The 21887-nt window shown below is 45.3% G+C and overlaps 1 protein-coding gene across 4 annotated transcripts in view; it reads left to right on the top strand.

Moving 5' to 3' along the window:
* The first annotated feature begins 314 nt into the window (after positions 1-314).
* The window catches only part of PBX2 (PBX homeobox 2), a 33208-nt gene continuing 11635 nt past the window's right edge, over positions 315-21887 (top strand). For 2 of the 4 annotated variants that reach the window (XM_083160142.1, XM_083160141.1), the window contains exons 1-2: positions 315-1043; positions 19122-19195. In XM_083160142.1, the coding sequence (XP_083016268.1) occupies positions 841-1043; positions 19122-19195 (277 nt within the window). In that variant the 5' untranslated portion in view covers positions 315-840. The remainder of the gene's footprint in view (positions 1044-19121; positions 19196-21887) is intronic. The other 2 variants (XM_083160139.1, XM_083160140.1) reach the window with 2 other exon arrangements.

Genomic DNA, 21887 nt, shown 5'->3' with positions numbered 1-21887 from the left:
CTGTATGGGGTATAAGTGAGTGCCGGCTCCTGGAGATACAATGTTACCGGCAGCGCCCTGTATATGATAAACTGTATGGGGTATAAGTGAGTGCCGGCTCCTGGAGATACAATGTTACCGGCAGCAGCACACTGTATGTGATACACTGTATGGGGTATAAGTCAGTGCTGGCTCCTGGAGATACAATGTTACCGGCAGCACACTGTATATGATACACTGTATGGGGTATAAGTGAGTGCTGGCTCCTGGAGAGAGCGCTGCAGGAATGTGACAGTGAGGAGGCAGCAGAGAGCTGTGGATCCCTGGGTGAGGGGAGAGGCACCATGGCTACATTCCTCCCTCCTTCTCCTCCTCCCTCTCTCCTCCCCCCTTCTCCCCAGCTATTCACCATTTTACACTCCTCTTTTCCCAGCCTGGAACATCGTTGTCGGATCTGGGGGTAACCCGGAAAATAAGAGAGTTGGGGGAAAGAGAGAGAGGGGAGACCCCTCTCCTGGAGAGCGATCCGCAGCGATATCGCAGCGCATCCCGGGCGATTATTCTGTCGGAGGCGCCTGCACCCTGCGCGTTCTTTCTCCGGGGCTCGGGGAAACGAGTCGCCGCTTCCAGACGCTCCAGACTCGCGGAGGACGCGCAAGAGCAGCGACTCCGCACGCAGCAGCCCTGCGACTCGCAGCAGGAGGAGGCAGGAGCGACTTGCAGAACACAAGGACAGGGGGGGAGGGGGGAAGAGAAGGAGTTCTGTGAAGGACAAGAGTGACTCGGATCGGGGGATAGGACCACGACCCGCAGGAAGAGGACGATTTCTGTCCCGACATAAACACAGGGACAATTGCCCAGATGGATGAGCAAGGGAGGCTTCTGCAGGCCAGGGGAGTGGGAATTCCAGGCCACCCTCTCCATGGGGGCCCCCAAACCCTGACCCCCCACCCTATGCATGACACCCCAGCGGACAATGGGGAGCCCAGGAAGCAGGATATCGGCGACATATTGCAGCAGATCATGACCATCACCGACCAGAGCCTGGATGAAGCCCAAGCCAAGTGAGTGCAAGCAGGGGGGTAGGAGGGAGGGGGGTAGTGGGGGGTGCTGAGGCCTATGTGTATACATACAGCCCTGTGCTGTGAATTCGCCTAGAGAGCCTATACATCACCAGCTTTTGCAATGGACCTAAACTCCCACCCTACTATCGTGATATAAGATGTCCCATTGCAGCAGTCCAGTCCACACTACCATCCACACCGCCTGCATTGTGTAGTATTGCTCTTTTATTCTGCTCACTGTATCTCTGCCCCAAGACAGCTGCTACCTTGAGTAACAAAAACTTTCCAACCCTCCCAAGAAGAAGTGGTGTAACCTCTCCTGGCTGTACTTCTGTGCTAGCTTGTTACATGAGTGCACACAGCCCCCCCCCCCCCCACCACTATTGTTATCAGAGCTGAATGTGTTCTTATATATTCCTTATACATGGTGACAGTCCCCATATCTTAATTTCTCCCAGTGTATTAATATGCTTATCCCCTCCTATGTAGTATATTGTTTACACATTTGCTATTTAAAAAATTTAAAAAACATCCCTATATTTCAAATCTACCAAACCGAACATATTTCAATCTGCAAAATGACTTCTTCGAAGGTTTGTTGTGCAGATGAGAATCTCTCTCTGTCCATTGGACAACACTCTGCTAACTCTAAATATTTACACTAACTTGTTTGTTTATTTATATTAATCAAACTTCCTTCCACATCACTGTTTGTTTGTTTATTTTTCTTACCCCCAAGTTTCAAGTTTTATACTCTGCTGCCCTCTCGGTAGGCCTCAAGCTTACAAAACTTTAGAGTGCAGAAAATAAATAAACAATAAATATATATATATATATATATATATATATATATATATATATATATATTATATATATATATTACACAAGGCCCCCAACCCCCCCCCCCCCCCCCACTCTGTACTTGGAGTATTTGCCTGGTTCTAATAAGTGACTTGAAGTGGCCAGCAGTTGCTCTACCTAGTTCCTCAGAGGCACAATGGGTCCTTTGTGTATTCCTTTAAGTCCGTGTAATGAGGACACTGCGCTGAGCCCGTAACACTTTGCCCGGCATTTGCTTTAGCATGTTTGATGCTCCAGGTATTTGGCTGTATAATTATTGACATTTAATTTATCCTATAAAAGGCCTCTTGATGACAACGCTGCTAATCCCTTAAAACCATGTTGTTCAGAGCCCAGCAGACCTCAGGTTTCCTCTCCTCATGGAGCAGGGGGGGGGGGGGGTGTATTCATTTCCCCTATAAACCTTTGCCTTGGCTTGATCCATCAATTTGCCTCTCGCAGCAATAATCTATACTGTATAATATTACAGGGTCTCCCTTTCCAGGTTGTGTGACTTTGTATGACATGTATAATATTTAGAGAGTTTCTACCTAGGGTGTGGTGGGTAAATAATCTACAATATCCTCTACTATAAAATACAGAGACCCCCCCCCCCCCCTCTTTCTTTTGTTGTAAAGAAAACCCTGCACAATTTCTCAGGAACCCCTATAAAATAAAGCACAAAGCAAATACAGTGTCTAGAAATGACTGTTGGGGGCACTTACTTTTTAAAGTTTTTGCATATAGGAGGGAGACGATGTGAGTCCACATTTACCTGGTGGGCAGGTAAAAGATTCTGTAACCCCAGGTCCAAAGCCTGGTTCAAGTGGTCACTTTGAAAGCAAACGCTCGATGGGTTCAGTAATATGTTATATTATTATTTATTACCAGTTATTTATATAGCGCACACATATTCCGCAGCGCTGTACAGAGAATTTTTGAACACTCACATCAGTCCCTGCCCCAGTGGAGCTTACAATCTATATTCCCTACCACATGTACACGCACACACAGACATTCTAGAGACATTCTAGGGTTAATTTTGTTGGGAGCCAATTAGCCTACCAGTATATTTTTGGATTGTGGGAGGAAACCGGAGTACCCGGAGGAAACCCACGCAAGTACTGGGAGAATATACAAACTCTGCACAGTTAGGGCCATGGCGGGTATCAAACCCATGACCTCAGTGCTGTGAGGTGGTAATGCTAACCACTACACCAGCCGTGCTGTATATATAATATATGGTGTACGTGGGTTTTCTCCCTGTGAGCCAGTTTTCCCGAATGCTCTCATCTGTGTATTAGGCACCTAGGCCTCAGGGGCTGTGATAACTGGGTGTTCCCCATTGACGTATACCTTTTACAATCTTAGTTATTAGGAGCAATGGTGATGATTTATGATGTTATTCCATGCGAGATAAATTGTGCGGCAGTGCTACAAGAAACAAAAGCTGTAAACAGACATTGTGGATCGGAGTCAGTGACTTGGGATGTGGGACAGACTTTTGCAAAATATGACAACTACTCCTTGAGCAACTTTGTTTCAGGTTCCAATGAGGAAAACTGTTGTTCCGTTCACATCGGTGAATGGTTTCATGTTTGGTAGACCCGCCAGGCCTCCCATTGGCTGTTATTTGCGATAAATACCCGTGAATGTGGCAGGCATTGTTTGGAAGGTAAATGTGTCTGCAGCCACCCCCAAACCCGAGTAACATCTCTGCTGAGTATGCCCTTACAGTGGTTTGTATTTTTAGACCCATTTCCACCTGTTGGAGTGGAACACTAGTGCAATGCACAGAATGGGAGTCCGTTGCTATCAAGACTAATGACTGTTTAGTAATGTCTTGCTAAATCAAATGCAAGATTATCCCCTGTCCGATTTGGCCTCTGGGGGCATTGTTGTATTGGTACCTATCATTTAAGTGTATTTGCAGTCATGACCACCGTCCTCAGGTGGTTGCTCTGAATGACATCTTTGCGCCCAACGTTATCAGGGAGGAGCCACGGCCGCGGCGGACACAAGACAGACACTAGATTAATGATAAATAATAAATTCATACTGTACCACCTTTGTCTGTATGAGTTACCAACGGAGTACTTACTATATTCAGGTTGAATTTCAGGTTTTTCAACTTCAAGTCTTGTTCTATTGTCCTAACATGGGTTAATCTCTGCTGTACAGAATATTTACTTATTTACACTGATTTTGTTGCAGTTCCCTATAAATATAAGCTTAATTGTCTTGATCATTTACATTTTTATTCCTGTGAGTGGTTGTGTAAGTAGGGGCCCCACTTCACCGCTTTGTCCAGGGGGCCCATAATGCTGTTAAGTTGGCCCTGTTTGCAGTCACTTATACCCCTTTCACACTTGCAAAAATATCCCGGGTTTTTGCACATGAACGGGCATCAACCGGGGATTTAGCTCAGTGTGAAAGGGTCTTGAAAGAATATCCCAGGATTTCTACCCAGGTCCTGACCTGGGTAGATTCCGGGCTCGGCCCGGGACGCGGTCAGTGTGAATGGTCCCATACCTGGGATTGGGTACACGGGACTTTAAAAAAGCTGCTGATTGGAGCTTTCTTGGGCTCACAAATGCTGATGTCATCTTTCAGAGCCCTGGGGTTCATTTCTAATGACATGCATATGTATTTGCAGGGATTTCCTGAGATCAGTGTGAATGGGGCTGTCCCGGGTGGATCCCAGGTCTTTAGTGCAGTGTGAAAGGGTACATTCCCGAGTAGAGTCCAGGAAAGCATCCGGGAGAACACAATCCCGGGTATGACCCGGCTCTGCGAGTGTGAAAGGGGTATTATGCTAATACAGATACAGAGACCCAGGGTAATTTTATAGAATAACTAGTTAATGGCACGTCAAAATGACGGCTTCTGCAATGTACTTTGAGCTGTAACAGTTTTTAGCCCACAAACTCTCCACCCCTGTCTCTATCTGCTCCTACCTCCAATCTGTCTTCCCAGATCCCCCTCCCCATATCCAGCAAGTTTAAAACAGATCAGTGTCCCTACAAAAATTGCTTTCACTTTCTGTAATGGCATCTTTTAGCACACAAAGGAGTAATATGGTCCGTCGAGGTGGTACTTCACTTCATAGAGGTGAGGAGTATCTCTCTCTATGTATCTATTCAAAATGTATAACTCTTTACCACAAAAAATATCCAGTGGTACTTTCCACTGATGAGAAATTATTCCCTTTAGTTTTTTTCCAACATTTAATGGAAAATTTATTTTTATTTTTAAAAGAGATGGATTGTTCTGGAAGTATATGATACATAAAGTCAAATGAAGATATCAGTGTTCCTTTTAAAGTGTACAATGGAGGCCGCCATTTTTTGGGCTGAGCTTTTTTTGCCTCACGTCTGAAGGAGGTCACTGGTTATGTCCTGCCCACAAAATGGCTGCCACTGGTGTTCCACACAGAAGGTGCACCAACACTGATCCGTTCTTGAAGGAGATACTAATTTCAAGGGCTGGTTCACACAGAATTGATGCAGCAGCTCATAAGTGCAGTGGCTGATCAATACGAGATGAGCTTGTGTGAATAGACAATGGAGACTGATGACAAAGCAAGATGGTGCAGGAAGCATTTTCGGCATCCACCTGAGGCTCTGCGTAATCTACGTGATGGGGCTCGCACACTGATTTCAGTGTTGAAAGAAAGTCAATAGGGGTCAATACTAAAGTAAATGCAATTCATACCGGACCACATACAGGTCTGTTCATGATGCAAAATGCCTGAATCAATAATGTCCATGCATAGAAAATACTATATATTTTTATTTATTTTTTTGCATCGTGGCAAAATCAGGTTTGCTGCAGGGGGGGGGGGGGGGGGCAGATTTGAAAAAATGTGAGTCGGAACAGGGTCAACACTAAACTGCAGTGACAGTCGACAGTTCCTAGGTCGACATGGGGTTTTCACTTATTTTTGTCCCGAAAGTCGATCCCATTCCCTGCAATCTGTGCCATCGGGAAATTTTGTTAAAAACTTTTTTAAGAGTGAGACTCGGTACAGGGTTCCACTGAACAGCAGATTCTGAAAGCAGCAGTTTCTCACCTCATTCCCAAACCCAGCGTTCGGGGAAATGGTGCTTACAAAACATGGCTTCTTAAGTACACATAATAACACATGTTGTTGTCATCACCTAAACATATGTGCAGGACCCATTGTGTTCAGTCCCTGGACTCTTTATAGGATCACTGGCCTCATTATACTTTATGGAGAACGCTGTTCTAAATATACCTTGTGTCATTACACTCTGCTTATGTCAGCAGAATACAAACCTAATCTTTCAAGGACTCCAGTCCTGAAAAATGATCAACCGACACATTTCCTAGATACTGGGAATTCATTATCTTTTGAACCACTGAAATAACCGTACTGGTCGCTGAGGCGCGCCGCGTGTGCACTGTAGCAAGTAATCCTATAGGGTGTATGGAGGCGTTCATGTGACCAAGGGTTTACTTTATTGCTCTCCGTTTGAATAAAGAAACAGACAGCCGTGCAACAGGAGGTATCCCCGAATGTGGGGCTCCCAGCGGAGGGATGGGAGAACGGGACAGGGAAGCTGGCGCACTGCTGACTGATTCATTGAGAGATATTTATATATAGGACACACCAGAGCCAGTGACGCTGATCACGCCGCTAACTGTAGGAAATATCGATGGACATTTTTTTTTTTTTTTTTAAGTAGTGTTCAATAGTACTATTCTCAGGCTTTATGGCAATACTCTGTACAGGACTGCATTAGAGGCACATACAAGGCAATATTCCCCAAAATTTGAGACGAGTCTGGCCCCTCTGCTGTGTAAAGGGCCCCATACAAGAGTCCGACTTGTCTAAAGGGCAAGTCGGTCAATATTTCCCTTCTTGAAATCCCCCAATGGCTTCCATACAATTTAAAGCTGCCGGGGGGAGTTCAAGCGCAATCGGATGCGATGCATCGCGGGGGCAGATGTGCCGCTGATGGGCGCGATTCCGATTTATCCTATGTGATGCACGTCCGACCTCTGACTCGCATATGATGCACATGGGAACGTGAATCGGATGCGATCAGATGTCAATTTCACCAAGAATCGGCTGAAAACAGGCTAAATCGCACAAGTGTATGGGGGCCTTAACCTTTTTGCAGACTGGGGGCAAGGCTGATGTCCTGTTACGTCAGTTGCCCGCCCAGCAGGCATTGGTCCGCCCGCATACCCATGTGTTCTTGTGAACAGCTCGGCGACTATGCAAGTCGCCAAAGCCATTTGCAAAGGGGAGCTGCACGTGCGCAAAATAGACCATGCACCGTCCCCCGAACATTTATTTATTTACAGTGTCTTATATAGCGCAGCAGATTCCGTTACAGCGTCTTATATAGCGCAGCAGATTCCGTTACAGTGTCTTATATAACGCAGCAGATTCCGTTACAGTGCCTTATATAGCGCAGCAGATTCCGTTACAGCGTCTTATATAGCGCAGCAGATTCCGTTAGTGTCTTATATAGTGCAGCAGATTCCGTTACAGTGTCTTATATAGCGCAGCAGATTCCGTTAGTGTCTTATATAGCACAGCAGATTCCGTTACAGTGTCTTATATAGCGCAGCAGATTCCGTTACAATGTCTTATATAGCGCAGCAGATTCCGTTACAGTGTCTTATATAGCGCAGCAGATTCCATTACAGCGTCTTATATAGCGCAGCAGATTCCGTTAGTGTCTTATATAGCGCAACAGATTCCGTTACAGTGTCTTATATAGCGCGGCAGATTCCGTTACAGCATCTTATATAGCGCAGCAGATTCTGTTACAGTGTCTTATATAGCGCAGCAGATTCCGTTAGTGTCTTATATAGCGCAGCAGATTCCGTTACAGTGTCTTATATAGCGCAGCAGATTCCGTTAGTGTCTTATATAGCGCAGCAGATTCCGTTACAGTGTCTTATATAGCGCAGCAGATTCCGTTAGTGTCTTATATAGCGCAACAGATTCGGTTACAGTGTATTATATAGCGCAGCAGATTCCGTTACAGTGTCTTATATAGCGCAGCAGATTCCGTTACAGTGTCTTATATAGCGCAGCAGATTCCGTTACAGTGTCTTATACAGCGCAGCAGATTCCGTTACAGTGTCTTATATAGCGCAGCAGATTCCGTTACAGTGTCTTATACAGCGCAGCAGATTCCGTTACAGTGTCTTATACAGCGCAGCAGATTCCGTTACAGTGTCTTATACAGCGCAGCAGATTCCGTTAGTGTCTTATATAGCGCAGCAGATTCCGTTACAGCGTCTTATATAGCGCAGCAGATTCCGTTACAGCGTCTTATATAGCGCAGCATATTCCGTTAGTGTCTTATATAGCGCAGCAGATTCAGTTACAGCGTCTTATATAGCGTGGCAGATTCCGTTACAGTGTCTTATATAGCGCAGCAGATTCCGTTAGTGTCTTATATAGCAGCAGATTCCGTTAGTGTCTTATATAGCGCAGCAGATTCCGTTAGTGTCTTATATAGCGCAGCAGATTCCGTTAGTGTCTTATATAGCGCAGCAGATTCCGTTACAGTGTCTTATATAGCGCAGCAGATTCTGTTAGTGTCTTATATAGCGCAGCAGATTCCGTTAGTGTCTTATATAGCGCAGCAGATTCTGTTACAGTGTCTTATATAGCGCAGCAGATTCCGTTACAGTGTCTTATACAGCGCAGCAGATTCCGTTACAGTGTCTTATACAGCGCAGCAGATTCCGTTACAGTGTCTTATACAGCGCAGCAGATTCCGTTAGTGTCTTATACAGCGCAGCAGATTCCGTTACAGTGTCTTATACAGCGCAGCAGATTCCGTTACAGTGTCTTATACAGCGCAGCAGATTCCGTTAGTGTCTTATATAGCGCAGCAGATTCCGTTACAGCGTCTTATATAGCGCAGCAGATTCCGTTACAGCGTCTTATATAGCGCAGCAGATTCCGTTACAGCGTCTTATATAGCGCAGCATATTCCGTTAGTGTCTTATATAGCGCAGCAGATTCAGTTACAGCGTCTTATATAGCGCAGCAGATTCCGTTACAGTGTCTTATATAGGGCAGCAGATTCCGTTACAGCGTCTTATATAGCGCAGCAGATTCCGTTACAGTGTCTTATATAGCGCAGCAGATTCCGTTACAGTGTCTTATATAGCGCAGCAGATTCCGTTAGTGTCTTATATAGCAGCAGATTCCGTTAGTGTCTTATATAGCGCAGCAGATTCCGTTAGTGTCTTATATAGCGCAGCAGATTCCGTTAGTGTCTTATATAGCGCAGCAGATTCCGTTACAGTGTCTTATATAGCGCAGCAGATTCTGTTACAGTGTCTTATATAGCGCAGCAGATTCCGTTACAGTGTCTTATATAGCGCAGCAGATTCTGTTACAGTGTCTTATATAGCGCAGCAGATTCCGTTACAGTGTCTTATATAGCGCAGCAGATTCCGTTAGTGTCTTATATAGCAGCAGATTCCGTTAGTGTCTTATATAGCAGCAGATTCCGTTAGTGTCTTATATAGCGCAGCAGATTCCGTTAGTGTCTTATATAGCGCAGCAGATTCCGTTAGTGTCTTATATAGCGCAGCAGATTCCGTTACAGCGTCTTATATAGCGCAGCAGATTCCGTTACAGTGTCTTATATAGCGCAGCAGATTCCGTTACAGTGTCTTATATAGCGCAGCAGATTCCGTTAGTGTCTTATATAGCGCAGCAGATTCCGTTAGTGTCTTATATAGCGCAGCAGATTCCGTTAGTGTCTTATATAGCGCAGCAGATTCCGTTACAGTGTCTTATATAGCGCAGCAGATTCTGTTACAGTGTCTTATATAGCGCAGCAGATTCCGTTACAGTGTCTTATATAGCGCAGCAGATTCTGTTACAGTGTCTTATATAGCGCAGCAGATTCCGTTGCACTTTACAATTGTTAACCTTGATAAAACATACTGGGTAGAAACAAAGACTGACCTAGAGGTAGGAGGGCCCTGCTTGCAAACTTACAAACATCAGAGCGAGTGCATTCACACTGGAAGATCAACACTAAATTGTTGTTATTGTGCATATCCTTGAAATTGTCACCTACGGCCTTATTTTAGTTCCCTCTTTCTGACAACATCCTTCTTAGATGGACAAAACCATGTGCACTGCAGGGGGGCAGATGTAACATAAGCAGAGAGAGAATTAGATTTTGATAATTATTTTGTTTCTGTGTAGGGTAAATACTGGCTGCTTTATTTTTACACTGCAATATAGATCTCACTTTGAAGTAAAACCCCACCCAAATCTAATTCTCTGCACAAGTTACATCTGCCCCACCTGCAGTGCACATGGTTTTGTCCACCTAAGAAGGATTTTGTCAGAAAGAGGGAACTAGAATAAGGGCCCTAGTGTGTATGCAGCTAAGCTGCTGTTTATATAGTAACGCTGCAATTACACTGTTTTATAGTCTATAGTAGATCGGAAATACATATGGATGACCATCGGACGGGATGCCGACAGTCAGCATATCGACACAAGAATCCCGATGGAAGGAGTCCCGACGGGTGTGATAAGTGTGCGTACCTGCTTACTAGAAATGCCAAAGCACATGAGGAAAGAGGGCCCTGCTTGTGAGAGCGTACATTATAGATTGGGGGCAGACAGGCAGGGGTGACACAGATGAGAGACTGCTCCCGATACGCAGCGCTGGCTCTGTACATGGATAACGACCTTGCCATATTCTGCACAATAACAGATTTATAATGAACTGGTTAGATTGCATGTTCCATCTCCGTTCTAATGTGCAGTAATGATACATTGTATTATCAAACAGCGCAGCTCATAATAGGGGGGTAGTGTAGCGCTCACTGGGGCACAGAAACCAATTTACTGAATAGCTATATCCTGAGCATGAGCACACTGCTCTATATAGTGATACTGAGTATATCTGTACTGCCAGAGATCACACTGCTCTATATAGTGATACTGAGTATATATATGTACTGCCAGTGATCACACTGCTCTATATAGTGATACTGAGTATATATATGTACTGCCAGTGATCACACTGCTCTATATAGTGATACTGAGTATATCTGTACTGCCAGAGATCACACTGCTCTATATAGTGATACTGAGTATATCTGTACTGCCAGTGATCACGCTGCTCTATATAGTGATACTGAGTATATCTGTACTGCCAGTGATCACGCTGCTCTATATAGTGATACTGAGTATATATCTGTACTGCCAGTGATCACACTGCTCTATATAGTGATACTGAGTATATATCTGTACTGCCAGTGATCACGCTGCTCTATATAGTGATACTGAGTATATCTGTACTGCCAGTGATCACGCTGCTCTATATAGTGATACTGAGTATATATCTGTACTGCCAGTGATCACGCTGCTCTATATAGTGATACTGAGTATATATGTACTGCCAGTGATCACGCCGCTCTATATAGTGATACTGAGTATATCTGTACTGCCAGTGATCACGCTGCTCTATATAGTGATACTGAGTATATATATGTACTGCCAGTGATCACACTGCTCTATATAGTGATACTGAGTATATATATGTACTGCCAGTGATCACACTGCTCTATATAGTGATACTGAGTATATCTGTACTGCCAGTGATCACGCTGCTCTATATAGTGATACTGAGTATATATCTGTACTGCCAGTGATCACGCCGCTCTATATAGTGATACTGAGTATATCTGTACTGCCAGTGATCACGCTGCTCTATATAGTGATACTGAGTATATATATGTACTGCCAGTGATCACACTGCTCTATATAGTGATACTGAGTATATATATGTACTGCCAGTGATCACACTGCTCTATATAGTGATACTGAGTATATCTGTACTGCCAGAGATCACACTGCTCTATATAGTGATACTGAGTATATCTGTACTGCCAGTGATCACGCTGCTCTATATAGTGATACTGAGTATATATCTGTACTGCCAGTGATCACGCTGCTCTATATAGTGATACTGAGTATATCTGTACTGCCAGTGATCACGCTGCTCTATATAGTGATACTGAGTATATCTGTACTGCCAGTGATCACGCTGCTCTATATAGCGATACTGAGTATATATCTGTACTGCCAGCGATCACGCTGCTCTATATAGTGATACTGAGTATATATCTGTACTGCCAGCGATCACGCTGCTCTATATAGTGATACTGAGTATATCTGTACTGCCAGTGATCACGCTGCTCTATATAGCGATACTGAGTATATATATATATATATGTACTGCCAGTGATCACGCTGCTCTATATAGTGATACTGAGTATATATCTGTACTCCCAGTGATCACGCTGCTCTATATAGTGATACTGAGTATATCTGTACTGCCAGTGATCACGCTGCTCTATATAGCGATACTGAGTATATATCTGTACTGCCAGCGATCACGCTGCTCTATATAGTGATACTGAGTATATATCTGTACTGCCAGCGATCACGCTGCTCTATATAGTGATACTGAGTATATCTGTACTGCCAGTGATCACGCTGCTCTATATAGTGATACTGAGTATATCTGTACTGCCAGTGATCACGCTGCTCTATATAGTGATACTGAGTATATCTGTACTGCCAGTGATCGCGCTGCTCTATATAGTGATACTGAGTATATCTGTACTGCCAGTGATCACGCCGCTCTATATAGTGATACTGAGTATATCTGTACTGCCAGTGATCACACCGCTCTATATAGTGATACTGAGTATATCTGTACTGCCAGTGATCACACTGCTCTATATAGTGATACTGAGTATATCTGTACTGCCAGTGATCACGCTGCTTCATATAGTGATACTGAGTATATATCTGTACTGCCAGTGATCACGCTGCTCTATATAGTGATACTGAGTATATCTGTACTGCCAGTGATCACGCTGCTCTATATAGTGATACTGAGTATATCTGTACTGCCAGTGATCACACTGCTCTATATAGTGATACTGAGTATATCTGTACTGCCAGTGATCACGCTGCTTCATATAGTGATACTGAGTATATATCTGTACTGCCAGTGATCACGCTGCTCTATATAGTGATACTGAGTATATCTGTACTGCCAGCGATCACGCTGCTCTATATAGCGATACTGAGTATATCTGTACTGCCAGCGATCACGCTGCTCTATATAGTGATACTGAGTATATCTGTACTGCCAGCGATCACGCTGCTCTATATAGCGATACTGAGTATATCTGTACTGCCAGCGATCACGCTGCTCTATATAGCGATACTGAGTATATCTGTACTGCCAGTGATCACGCTGCTCTATATAGTGATACTGAGTATATCTGTACAGCCAGTGATCACGCTGCTCTATATAGCGATACTGAGTATATCTGTACTGCCAGTGATCACGCTGCTTTATATAGTGATACTGAGTATATCTGTACTGCCAGTGATCACGCTGCTTTATATAGTGATACTGAGTATATCTGTACTGCCAGCGATCACGCTGCTTTATATAGTGATACTGAGTATATCTGTACTGCCAGTGATCACGCTGCTCTATATAGTGATACTGAGTATATCTGTACTGCCAGTGATCACGCTGCTCTATATAGTGATACTGAGTATATCTGTACTGCCAGTGATCACGCTGCTCTATATAGTGATACTGAGTATATCTGTACTGCCAGTGATCACGCTGCTCTATATAGTGATACTGAGTATATATCTGTACTGCCAGTGACCACGCTGCTCTGTATAGTGATACTGAGTATATATCTGTACTGCCAGCGATCACGCTGCTCTATATAGTGATACTGAGTATATCTGTACTGCCAGTGATCACGCTGCTCTATATAGTGATACTGAGTATATCTGTACTGCCAGTGATCACGCTGCTCTATATAGTGATACTGAGTATATATCTGTACTGCCAGTGACCACGCTGCTCTGTATAGTGATACTGAGTATATATGTACTGCCAGTGATCACGCTGCTCTATATAGCGATACTGAGTATATATCTGTACTGCCAGTGATCACGCTGCTCTATATAGCGATACTGAGTATATATCTGTACTGCCAGTGATCACGCTGCTCTATATAGCGATACTGAGTATATCTGTACTGCCAGTGATCACGCTGCTCTATATAGTGATACTGAGTATATCTGTACTGCCAGTGATCACGCTGCTCTATATAGTGATACTGAGTATATATCTGTACTGCCAGTGATACTGAGTATATCTGTACTGCCAGTGATCACACTGCTCTATATAGCGATACTGAGTATATATCTGTACTGCCAGTGATCACACTGCTCTATATAGTGATACTGAGTATATCTGTACTGCCAGTGATCACGCTGCTCTATATAGTGATACTGAGTATATCTGTACTGCCAGTGATCACGCTGCTCTATATAGTGATACTGAGTATATCTGTACTGCCAGTGATCACGCTGCTCTATATAGTGATACTGAGTATATATCTGTACTGCCAGTGATCACACTGCTCTATATAGCGATACTGAGTATATCTGTACTGCCAATGATAACGCCGCTCTATATAGTGATACTGAGTATATATCTGTACTGCCAGTGATCACGCTGCTCTATATAGTGATACTGAGTATATCTGTACTGCCAATGATCACGCTGCTCTATATAGCGATACTGAGTATATCTGTACTGCCAGTGATCACGCTGCTCTATATAGCGATACTGAGTATATCTGTACTGCCAGTGATCACGCTGCTCTATATAGCGATACTGAGTATATATCTGTACTGCCAGTGATCACGCTGCTCTATATAGCGATACTGAGTATATCTGTACTGCCAGTGATCACGCTGCTTTATATGCTGAGTATATATCTGTACTGCCAGTGATCACGCTGCTCTATATAGTGATACTGAGTATATCTGTACTGCCAGTGATCACGCTGCTCTATATAGCGATACTGAGTATATCTGTACTGCCAGTGATCACGCTGCTCTATATAGCGATACTGAGTATATCTGTACTGCCAGTGATCACGCTGCTCTATATAGCGATACTGAGTATATCTGTACTGCCAGTGATCACGCTGCTCTATATAGCGATACTGAGTATATCTGTACTGCCAATGATAACGCCGCTCTATATAGTGATACTGAGTATATATCTGTACTGCCAGTGATCACGCTGCTGTATATAGTGATACTGAGTATATCTGTACAGCCAATGATAACGCCGCTCTATATAATGATCAGTGGCGGCTCTTGGGTTGGAATTGTCACTTACCAGAGCCGTAGACCTTTTGGTACTCCATGCAGGAAAAAGCGCCCCCACCCATTATTACAAATAGGGTTAGCGCATGGCCTCATTAGGAAGGACCCCCAATTAAAATGAAGCCACACAGCAGTGCGCTTTATTCACATTACACCACACAGTGTGACTTATACATGTTATGCTGCACAGTAGTTCGCTTAATTCACATTGCACCACACAGTGTGCCTTATACATGTTATGCTGCACAGTAGTGCGCTTTATTCACATTGCACCACACAGTGTGCCTTATACATGTTATGCTGCACAGTAGTGCGCTTTATTCACATTACACCACACAGTGTGCCTTATACATGTTATGCTGCACAGTAGTAGTGTTCCCACTAGGCTGTTTTAGCGTGGCGCTGCGCACTGCTCGATTTTTAAAGTGCAAAATGCGCCCTTCCCCTCTGGCAGCGCCCCGCTAAAACAGCCTGCATTGTCCCCTCTGTTGTGACCGGGGAAGCCCGGCGACGCTGTACTTAGCGATGCCCGGCACTTCCCCGGCAGTGTGCAGCCGTCCGGGTGGCCAGGATGCGCCCCCTTTGTGTGACGCCGCCGGCCGGGCCCGCCCCTTTGTGTGATGCCGCCGGCCGGGCCCGCCCCTTTACGTGACGCCGCCGGCCGGGCCCGCCCCTTATCGTCACGGCGCGGCCCGGGCACGCCTCTTTTGTGATGTCGGCGGGCCCGGTCCGACCCCCTCCCGCCCTACTTCCTAGAAGGAACGCTACAGTAGTGTGCTTCATTCACATTGCACCACACAGTGTGCCTAATACATGTTATGCTGCACAGTAGTGCGCTTTATTCACATTACACCACACAGTGTGCCTTATACATGTTATGCTGCACAGTAGTTCGCTTAATTCACATTGCACCACACAGTGTGCCTTATACATGTTATGCTGCACAGTAGTGCGCTTTATTCACATTACACCACACAGTGTGCCTTATACATTTTATGCTGCACAGTAGTGCGCTTTATTCACATTACACCACACAGTGTGCCTTATACATGTTATGCTGCACAGTAGTACTAATGTGTCCACATGTCTTTACTACATTGTGGCATGTGTCTAGTGCAGCTTCTGTGTCCTGTACTGGGCTGACAAGAGGGAACCCGCTGCTGTAGCCGGGTGGTTATGCCGGGATGCAGTTTAAATCCCAGCGGTCGGGATCCCGGCGTTCAAAATCCCGACGCCGGAATCCCAAACGCCAAAATCCAGACACTTCCCCCCCCCCCCCCCCCCCCCCCCCCCCCGTGGGTGTCCACGACACCCTTGGAGGGAGAATAAATTAGTGTGCCGAGCGTAGCGAGGCACAGGGCCTGCTGCGTGCTAAGCGCAGCGAGCCCGCAAGGGGGGGCGATCCACGTCCTCCCCTTGTCGGGATTTCGGCGTTCGGGATTTCGGCGTCGGGATTTTGAACGCCGGGATCCCGACCGCCAGCTTTTCTGCCGAATCCATTATGCCAGTTACTGCCACCTTCTTTTTACCTTTTAAGTACTTTTGCATTTATCAGTCCTCTTTGTTAGCAAGGCGCTATTGCCCACAGGACTGCCCCGCTGTACAGTTGTCAGTTCTGTGCACCAGTCACTGTTATCTGAACATCTGTTGTACAGGAGCTCTGCAGGTGGTGAGGTACTGTACTCCTGTCACCCAATCTAGTGCCAACAGTACTAAATTATTATTATCATTATTTTGCACTACAACGTGTCTGCACAGGAATTACACAACAATACATTTCTAATTCTTCCCAATTCTTGTGTGTATTCACAACAGCTGAACCTCTTGACCATGTCTACATGTGGTTTCTTCAACAAGACTGGCTGATTAGATATTTGCATAACATAGAGATGTAAAGGTACAGAGGGTAAATCAGCCAATGAGAATGCTCTCTGAAAATGGCCACGCTGCTCTATATAATGGTACAGAGTATATATATCCCAATAACAGCTCTATATACCTATAGAGTATCTGTATCCTGCTAATACTGCTCTATAATAACAATAAAATATATCTACATTTTGTTAATGATAACATTACTTTATGGTTATATGGAGTATCTGCTCCTGAAGTGATTACAGTGCTGTACATTATATAACTGCAAAGCCCTGATAGTGCGCTCGCTGCGCTCGCTGCTTTGTATAATTATACTGGGTGTCTTTACACTGATAAAAACTGCTATATATAATGATAACTCTGATAACTGCTCTATATAGTGACACAGAGTATCTATATCCTGATATTGACAAGTTGGGAGTGTTTAACCTGATAATCATCGTATTGTTCTATGCTGCCCATACATATGTCAGATATTGCATGCAATCATTTGATATCGGCCACATGCATTTTTAAGCGGACATTTGATGTCGCATCGATAATATTATGATCTGCACATAGATTTTATCGAATTGCATGAGCAATCGCATGGGTTTTTTAACCACATGCGATTGCTCGAATGTAATCAGCTGCGGGAGCGGGACAGGGATGGGGAGCAGGATAGAGATGGGGACCAGAGGCAGCGGACGAGGAGCGGGAGCTGGGGACCGGAGCGGTGGAGCTTTCAGGTGGCGGGACTTGGCTGCGGCAGCAGATGACTTGAAAAACTAGACTGTCCTCTGATTGGCTGAGGCCGCTGAGAGAGAGAGCTCTCTCAGCGAATCGGCCAATCAGTGGCCGCCTGAATGTGAGGCCGCTGATTGGCTGAGAGAGCTCTCAGTCTCAGAGGGCCGTCCAGTATTTCAAAGTCATATGCTATATGCTGCCGAGTCCCGCCGTCATGTGTATTTCAACAACACCTGTAGGGCCAAAGGTTCCCCATCTCTGTTCTAAGTAATGATACAGAGTACCCATATCCTGATATAGTGCTCTGTATAATGGTAGAGAGTGTGTGTATATGTCCTGTTCATGATCACATTGCTAGATATAAGGGATATACAGTATTTACTATTGTGTAGGTTTTTAGAGGTGGAGATGTGGCTCGTAGCAACCAATCAGATCCTACTTTTTATTTATCTAGCCCTTTCTAGACAAATGAGAACTAAAATTTGATTGGTTGCTATGGGCACCTTCGTAAAGATACCCCTAAGTATCTGTAGCCTGACACTGATCGCTATGTGATTATACAGGATATCTTGACACTTATACACCAGAAAATGCAGGGACCCACCTGGGAATACGGCCCAGGAATCATGCCGGGGCATTCCCGTGTTGGCCCCTTCCACACCAGAAAAGTCCCTGCATTTTCTGGTGTGGGGAGGAGGTGGGATGGTGGCGGAGGCAGCGGACAGTACTCACCCTGGGTTGCTGGTCCTCGGTGATCCACACAGGCTTCATCCGCCGCCTGTCCTGTCATCTGTGCCTGCCGCCTGTATGGATCCCCGGCCTGACCGCACGTACTGAGGACTGATAACCCGGGTTAGTACCACCTTCCCCTTTCACACCGGCCAGGACCACGGGTTGAACCTGGCGAAAACCCTGCTCCCTAGGCAGGGTTGAATACCAGCGCTAGTCGCCCAACCCGGGTATTTAGGCTGGTGTGGAAGGAGTATTAGATCGCTCTGTATAATGACAGAGTATTAATTTGCTGGTAGTAGGTCTCTGTGCAATGCCAGCGATGTGTCCGGATAATGATCACGCTGCTCTATATAATCCTACCGAGTTCCTACAGTATATGCTGATAATGAGATGGCTCTGTAATGATCGTGCTGCTCTATATAATCATACTGAGTACCTACAGTATATGCTGATAATGAGGGGGCTCTGTAATGATCGTGCTGATCTATATAATCATACTGAGTACCTACAGTCTATGCTGATAATGAGATGGCTCTGTAATGATCGTGCTGCACTATATAATGATGCAGAGTACCTATATGAAGGGGCCACGCTGTATCTGTACATCACTAATATGTATACCGCTCTGTCTCCCCTTATCTCTATAGGAAGCACGCCTTGAACTGCCACAGGATGAAACCAGCGCTCTTCAGTGTCCTGTGCGAAATCAAAGAGAAGACAGGTCAGTGCTGGTATCCTATCTTCATGCGCTGCTGATTGTTTTACTTCTCTTCCCCCTTGTCCTTTATGATAATTGGCAATGGTCTCCGTAAGCGGTGACCTCTGCCAGCCCCAACACCACTGCACCCTCCAGGGGACATCACTTCATTGAATCCGTTGCTGACAGTCCTGAATTTTCAGGCCTACATATGCCTGGGCTCTTTTCCTGGGCACGCTATGTACCGCTTGCTGTTGTGGTATTTATAAGCACTCAGCAGGCCTGCTGTCTTCTGGCAGGAATCCATTTTATCTGCTCTGTGACAGCCAGCGTGGGGGAACCAATTGGGAGGTGCACGTACATTGCTCTTTAACCTTTCAGACTGGCTACTATGGTAACCGGGGTTACAGACGTGCCCTCTGTCATGTAACTTCGGCGGGAGCAAGGCGGTAGTGCTGCGGCAGATAGCCAGCGCTGGAGGAAGTGGGTTTCTTTTGAAACAGTCGCTTGAATAAAGTGATTATTAATGAGGTTTACAGTGTGCGTAGGGGGAGGGAAGTGGGGTTCTATCTCTTTCAGTATGTGCGTCTTGGAGCCTCACCTAGATGTTGACAGCTGCCAACAACCAAAGTGACTGCGATACGATGAAATAAATCAGAGAATTCCCTAAAATATAAAAACTTCTTCTTTCTTTCTGGAATCCGCAAAACACTCGGGTGATTGCACAACCTTCCAGCAGGGAAAAGATCAACTGTTCCTCGGAATATTCACCTCTTTCCACGTTTTCCTGCTAAACTTTCCCGCTTTAAAAAACAGCCTGTAGTGCAGCTGTAGAAGTAGTGCAAAACATTGCTACAACTTCTTCGTGGTGCGAGTCGCTGCCCCTCTTATGTTTCAAGAAACAAACCAAGGTGTTGTTTCCAAACCATGGCGCTCAATACAAATACTGATGTCCCTTGGTTGTGGCGACCCGGTGTGAGCCGCTGGGAGATGGTTCTTAATGTATGGTATGTGTGCAGGGCCCGATGTGAATTTCTAGGTCACTGGCCTCTTTTTAGATCACTGTTGGATATTTACTATGATATTAGCCTCCATAGCCCCCTTATGTGCTTGGGAAGCAGCACATGTGACACACTGTATGGTGGTGGTGGGGTGTATACAGTAGGCCGCTGACAGTGGGGATGAGGCTGTCCTTTCATTTGTGTAACAATAAAGGATCATGCACTCTAGATTTTCCTTCTCTCTCCTCCTCCTCCTCCTGTTTAATGGGAGTCCCCCCCCCCCCCCCTACTGTGAGGCTGGTAATGGAGAGGGGGGAGGGCAGCAGATCGAATGTCTAATGCAGCACACAGCACAGTCTTGTGCTCTCTCCTTCTCCCCTCTTCATTAATGCCCTGTCTTTTATTCTCTTTATCCCAGTCCTTCCATGCACCATTAATACCGGTCTCGTGTTTCCTACATTTCATCCCACTGAACTCCTGTTGTTCTTTTTGTAGTGTTTCGTGTGTGTGTGTGTGTGTGTGTGTGTGTGTGTGTGTGTGTGTATATTTATCATACATTAGACCAGATGTACTAAGTTTAACAAATGTGCTAAAATTGAGAGTGATAAACCACCAACAAATCCGCTCCTATCGGCAACATCACAGGCTGTGATTGAAAAAATGACAGTTGGGGGCTGATTGGTTGGATGTGTCATCACTTTTCAAGACATTTCGCCCCTTGTTTTTGTAATTTATTTCTCTCTCCAATCAGCTCCTGTCATTTTTCAAACCCATCCTGTAAAATGACAATTAGGAGCTGGTACTTGCTCGCTCAAACTCTCTCCCCTTTATCTCTCTCCACGCTTTGATAATCTCCCCTATATGTTGATGGCTCTGACGTGGTTTCGGCCACTGCACTTGTGTACACACCGTAACTACCTTAGTAAACGTTCTCGGTGCCGCCATCCTTTCTCTGTGCCCGTCTTTGGCTCGGAGTTCCACGCCCCTCTGGCACGGTCAGAGCTGTCAGCCCCTCACAAGTCCAGTAGCCGTGACAAACCTGAATAAATGGTGTGTGTGTGTGTGTGTGTGTGTATGTATATATAGCCAAGGCTGGGCTCCTCAGGACTTTATGTGGCCCTATTCATCTGGCAATAAGTCCATGCTGGGGTGTGATCTGTTCTGTATTCACCAAGTTATGATTTAGCTTTTAATACTGATGTCCATTCCCTGGCACAATATCCGCGCTGCCAGCTCTACCCCTGCCCACGTGACTGTGTGTGAACTCATGAAGAGATGCATGGCACAGAGCTGCCCAGCCTCCTCATTAATATCTTGGTGTTAATGACATAATTGTGACAGTGTTGTGAGGAAGGGGGGCAGTGTAATTATCTGGTATGAATCTGGTTCATCTGGGAGTGTAAACAAGGAGGCTCGTTAATCAGTTCTCGTTAAGCGGCGGACAGCCCCCAGAACATACAAACAAAAGCCTCTTATGCGGCCAGTGCCTTGTGTAATAAACGTTTGCTTCAGGGCTCCCCCGACCACTGATGTGTGACTGAGATCGGCCTTTGTTTCTGGTTCCTCTCAGTTCCTTTATTCAGAAGTCGGTGAGCGGCTGGGACTTGTAGTACTGTCTTTCCTCTTGGTTTTTTTTTTCTCCGGCATCATTCTGTCTCTCTCCTCTGGTGCTGCTACTTTTAAATCCTGGTGTGCCTCTCCCCCTGTCTCTGTTG

The sequence above is a fragment of the Crinia signifera genome, chromosome 9 (genome assembly GCF_055691185.1).
Source record: "Crinia signifera chromosome 9, ASM5569118v1, whole genome shotgun sequence".
In the NCBI taxonomy this organism is placed as follows: Eukaryota; Metazoa; Chordata; class Amphibia; order Anura; family Myobatrachidae; genus Crinia; species Crinia signifera.
The sequence above is the reverse complement of the archived record's forward strand: the minus strand, read 5'-3'. Positions and strand labels throughout refer to the sequence as shown.